The 4,737-nt window shown below is 40.8% G+C and overlaps 1 protein-coding gene across 1 annotated transcript in view; it reads right to left on the reverse strand.

The window, feature by feature from the left end:
* LOC138172328 (uncharacterized) overlaps positions 1-4,737 on the reverse strand; it is a 20,922-nt gene continuing 16,185 nt past the window's right edge. Inside the window, exons 7-8 of the mRNA XM_069102060.1 lie at positions 1,645-1,791; positions 1-135 (exon numbers count right to left, since the gene is read on the reverse strand). Of these exons, the coding sequence (XP_068958161.1) occupies positions 1-135; positions 1,645-1,791 (282 nt within the window). The remainder of the gene's footprint in view (positions 136-1,644; positions 1,792-4,737) is intronic.

Raw genomic sequence — 4,737 nt, forward strand, 5'->3', positions numbered from 1 at the left:
CTAAGGCAAATTGATGGCTTGATCCTCAGTGAATTTGGGGATCTTCTTAAATTCACTCTGCTTCTTGAAGAAAAGCTGGGCCAGGATGTGATCAGCTGTTGCATGGATATAGTCATCCAGGTCCAGGGTTTGGAGCTGCCAACACAAATCAAAGAACACCACATTAGGACTGACCCAACTTCAATTTTTAAGATGAACTTTAAAATATGTTAGAGCATGAATATAGCAAACTGGACAATACAAATATACCTGACTTTACATAGCGGATCTCTTTCTACAGAGAGACAAGTAAACCACCTCTTTCTTAAAACATACTATGATGGGGGTGGGGTAGGGAACTGCTCTTGAGGACCTAGAGGGCCGCATGTGGCCTCAAGGTCATATAATCTAATTGTAGGAATCCCTTCTATAGCATCCCTAACAAATGGTTGTTTAAGCTCTGTTTCATTCCTTCGGTGACAGTGAGCTCACTACCTAGCTTGGCAGCCTATGCTCTTGTTGAACAGCCCCAGTTGTTACAAAGTTCCTTCTTATATTGAGCCAAAATCTGCCTTGCTAGAACTTCTACCTAAATCCTAATTCTGCCCTACGATCTAAGATCCTTATATCCTATAAGGTTTTGAGCTATTGCTTGTATGAAATGCTTTTCAGTGCCCATCACAGCTCACTGCACATAAGAGGCATGGAATAAATGGCTGCTGCATTGAATTGAATCCCTTCAAATCTTGGTTTTTTCTGCAGACTCTCAGGTTTGTCAATGCTTCTCTGAAAATGCAGCACCCATATACAAACTCTACTCCAGATGTGACCTGACCATTGTAGATACAACAGGGCAGACCCTTCCTGTGATACTGTGATCTAGACACTGTATTCCTATTAATGCAACCTAATCATGGACTAGGTTTTTTTGTTTGTTTGTTTGCTTTTTAAGGAGTCACCATAGGAAACTGTTACCTCTTATTAAGGTTTTGGTCAGCTGAAACCTCTATGTTTGTATGTGTGCTTGTGTGTGTGTATCCTGAGCTGTGATTTCTTCAGTCTAGGCATATTCCTGGTAAGGAAATCCCCTCTACCAATACAGATTAATAGTTGTTCTGTAATTTATTCTTAAGAGAGTTGTCTGGGGCCCTGAGAAGTTAAGTAATTTGCCTTGGATCAGGTGGCCAGTCTGTGTCAGAGACAGGATTTGCTACCTAGGAAGCCAACTCTGCAGACACTATATCACACTGCTACCAAATGTAGTAAGTATACTAAGTGTAGTGTCTCTCCTCAAGCCTGCACTTTTTAATTTTTAAAAAATCAAAATGCACATCTTTGCCTTTATATCTTTTTAATGACATTCTGCTAAGTCGGACTCAGAATTTTATCCTGTTTACCTTCTATGGTAAACATTTTTGCAAAGTAAGTAATATACCTATAAAATTAATAATCTCCATCACACACACACAAAATGTTATATATGTTTATGGGTATAGATATAGATCTTTGTGAGTTAGACTTGTTTAAAGTGAAGAACCTATATATCTGGCAGATTAGATTTGGAAACTGATATGACGTGTGTTCCATGGTCTTTCTTCCATTCACAAATGCATCGAACTTGAGGATCCTTTGAACTATATGTTATACTAAAAATGTAATTCTTACCTGATTTCCAGTGGTGAAGGCAAGAATGAAAAGCAGATCCTCATCACATGTGCTCTTGATGTAGTGCTGGGTTCCAATAGGGAAAAATACCACATCTCCAATACCAATGTTAAAATCAGTAGTACCTTGGGTACTAATAATTCCCACCTAAGCAAAATAAAATATAAAGGTTTAGTGGAAAAACAAAAATATCATCACCAAGGGCAGCTAGGAGATGCAGTGATGGAGGACCTGGTTCAAATCTGGCCTCAGACACTTACTAGCTGAGTGACACTGGGCAAGTCACTTAATCCTGTTTGCCTCAGTTTCCATATGTATAAAATGAACCGGAGAAAGAATCAACAAACCACTGCAGTATCTTTGCTAAGAGAACCCTAAATGGGATCCCAAAGAATTGGACGTGACTGAACAACAAAACCATGCTATTATAACTGAGAGGCAGTAAACAGGGGCTGGTCCCACAGCCAAGATGAACTGGACTCAAGCCCCATCTTTGTTACCCACTGACTGTGTGCCTGGGCCTCTTAGTGTCCCAAGCAACTCTTAATTACCCTAAGCTTTTAGAAGCAGGGGTCAAACTGAATTGCTTAAGAGCTGGAACTGTTTTCCATTTTTCTTTGGACGTTTATCACTTAGCCCAATGCCTAACACATATTATGCTCTTACTAAATGTTGACTGACTGATCATCTGGATTGGTGGAGGGAATTTTTTCACTGAGAGGTTGTTCTGCCAATGAAATCACAGGTCTTCTCTCCTCCCCCAAATTTCTTGTAGACTTTTATAAAGGTGTAGTAGTTAAGAAGAGCCAAATAAAAGCATATAGTTATAAGGGACCTTTCTCTAGAGGAAGCTAGTCATTCTGCCTTTCACATACAATTACTCAGAGTTCAAAGGGTACAGCAGTCATTATCTAACCCGGTTTTACAAAGTCTGGCTGTGGTTGATAGGGCCCTATTCTGAAGGGTATGTAAGTTCAGCTCTCCAGAACAGCATCAGCCCAAGATCAATACATTTTAATTCAGAAGTAGGCACCCAGATTAAATTTGTAGGGATATTATATAGTACCTTTGCTATTAGTCAGCTCCCTTCTTCCCTACTTTCTGAGGGCTATCCCTGGCCCCTGCTGGGAGTATTAGTACATTAACATCCACTGACAGAGTCAGAGATCACAATGTGGACATATACTTCCTTGATACATAAACCCCTTTTATTTTTTTTTTTTGCTTTTTTATTTGCAGGACAGGGCAATTGGGGTTAAGTGACTTGCCCAAGGTCACACAGCTAGTAAATGTTATGTGTCTGAGTCTGGATTTGAACTCAGGTCCTCCTGACTCTAGGGACAGTGCTTTATTCACTGTGCCATCTAGCCACCCCCATAAACCCCTTTTAAACGACTGCCTAATTTACGTGATGGTACCCATCAGAGGCTCCCTTACAGAGATCATGTGCAAATTACAGTCTGGTATTCATAGCATTATAGGTTTTAGAACTGGAAGGGACTTTAGGGATTGTCTAATGCAATTCCTCCATTTTATGTAATTCAATCCAATAAACATGTGTTAAACACTTACTACCAAGCAGGGCATTTTACTAAGCCCTGGAGATACAAAAAGAGACAAAAGATGGTCCCTGCCCTCAAGGAGCTTGCAATCTAATGGGGGAGACACCATGCAAATAAATATATCACAAAGCAAGCTATACACTGGATAAATAGAAGATGATTAAAAGAGGAAAAGCAGTAGAATGCAGGGGTTGGGGAAGGCTTTCTGTAGAAGGTGGGATTTTAACTGAGACTGAAAGGAAGCCAAGGAGCTCAGTAGTTGGAGCCAAGGAGGGAGAGGATTCCATGTATGGGGGATGGGCAGAGAGAAGGCCTGGAGTGCCTTATTCACGGAACAGCCAGGAGGCCAGTGTCACCGGATCAAAGAGTATGTGTTCCACAATAAGGTGTGAGAAGACCAGAAAGGAGGGGGCTAGGTTGTGAAAGGCTTCGAATGCCAAACAGAGCATTGAGGTAGGCAGACGCAGCATCGAGCTATTGTAATAATCCAAGTGTGATGAAGACCTGGACTAGAGGGGTGACACTGTCCATTTTCCACAAGCAAGCTGAGGTCCCCTGGAGCTAGTTTTGCCTGAGATAACACAGGTGGTAAGTAGTTAGAACTTTAACTTCAGTCCTCCAACATCAAAATCAAAGCTTTTTTCTATGACAACAGATTGCCTACAGTTAGTTTTGGCCTTTTTGGCATTAGAGAAGAAAAACAAGAAATTTGTTTGCACAATAGTTTTAAGAGATCACCTTTCCACATCCACTGATGACATATCCCATTTCATTTGCATTAAAGTGAAAATGAGGCTGTCTTAAACCATTGGTGTAAATTCTGAGAGTTCCCAGAGTAAGGGAATTTTCATGCTGAAAGCAGAAAGAAATATAGATGTTTAGTTAATGCACTCTATTACAACATAAAAGTCTCTTCAAAGTCAGAAGGAAGGGGATATGAGAGGAGAGTTGGCTCTTTCTGATTAATGTTGCTACCCAAGTCAGCTCCCCTCAAACCCAAGGTGAGCCCTGAATTCCCTGTCCACATTGCTGTCATTAATCTGTTATTTAACAAACCTCCTCCAGACTGTTGATCTATAGACATAGCTTGAAAATAATTATTTTTTTAAAGAAATTTGGATCTTACTCTATTATAAATTCCAGTGTCTACTGTGTTTCCCTGATAATAAGACCTATCCAGAAAATAGGCCCTCCCCTTACTGTGTAAGATTCCTCTAAAATAAGCCCTCCCCCGAAAATAAGCCCTATTGAGATTGCTACTGTAGTGAAGGTGATCCCCTGTGCTACACGCTACATTATGGTACCCTCTGTATGCACCGTCCCCCCTGCCCCGTGAAACGCACACCGCGCTCCAAGCTGCATCCAATCAGAGCTGCAGCAGTGAGCGCGTCATCCTGTTCTTCCCCAGTGATTTGCTTATTGAATAAAGGTACATTTTTTTGTTCACATTTACCTGTTTATTAAAATTGCTGTCAATGTTCATGAAAATAAGCCCTCCCCTGAAAATAAGCCCTCTGGTGTTTTTCTGTCC

The sequence above is a fragment of the Petaurus breviceps genome, unplaced genomic scaffold (genome assembly GCF_028583685.1).
Source record: "Petaurus breviceps papuanus isolate PSGF00001 unplaced genomic scaffold, PetGlider_PUasm1.0 128, whole genome shotgun sequence".
NCBI classification, from domain to species: Eukaryota; Metazoa; Chordata; class Mammalia; order Diprotodontia; family Petauridae; genus Petaurus; species Petaurus breviceps.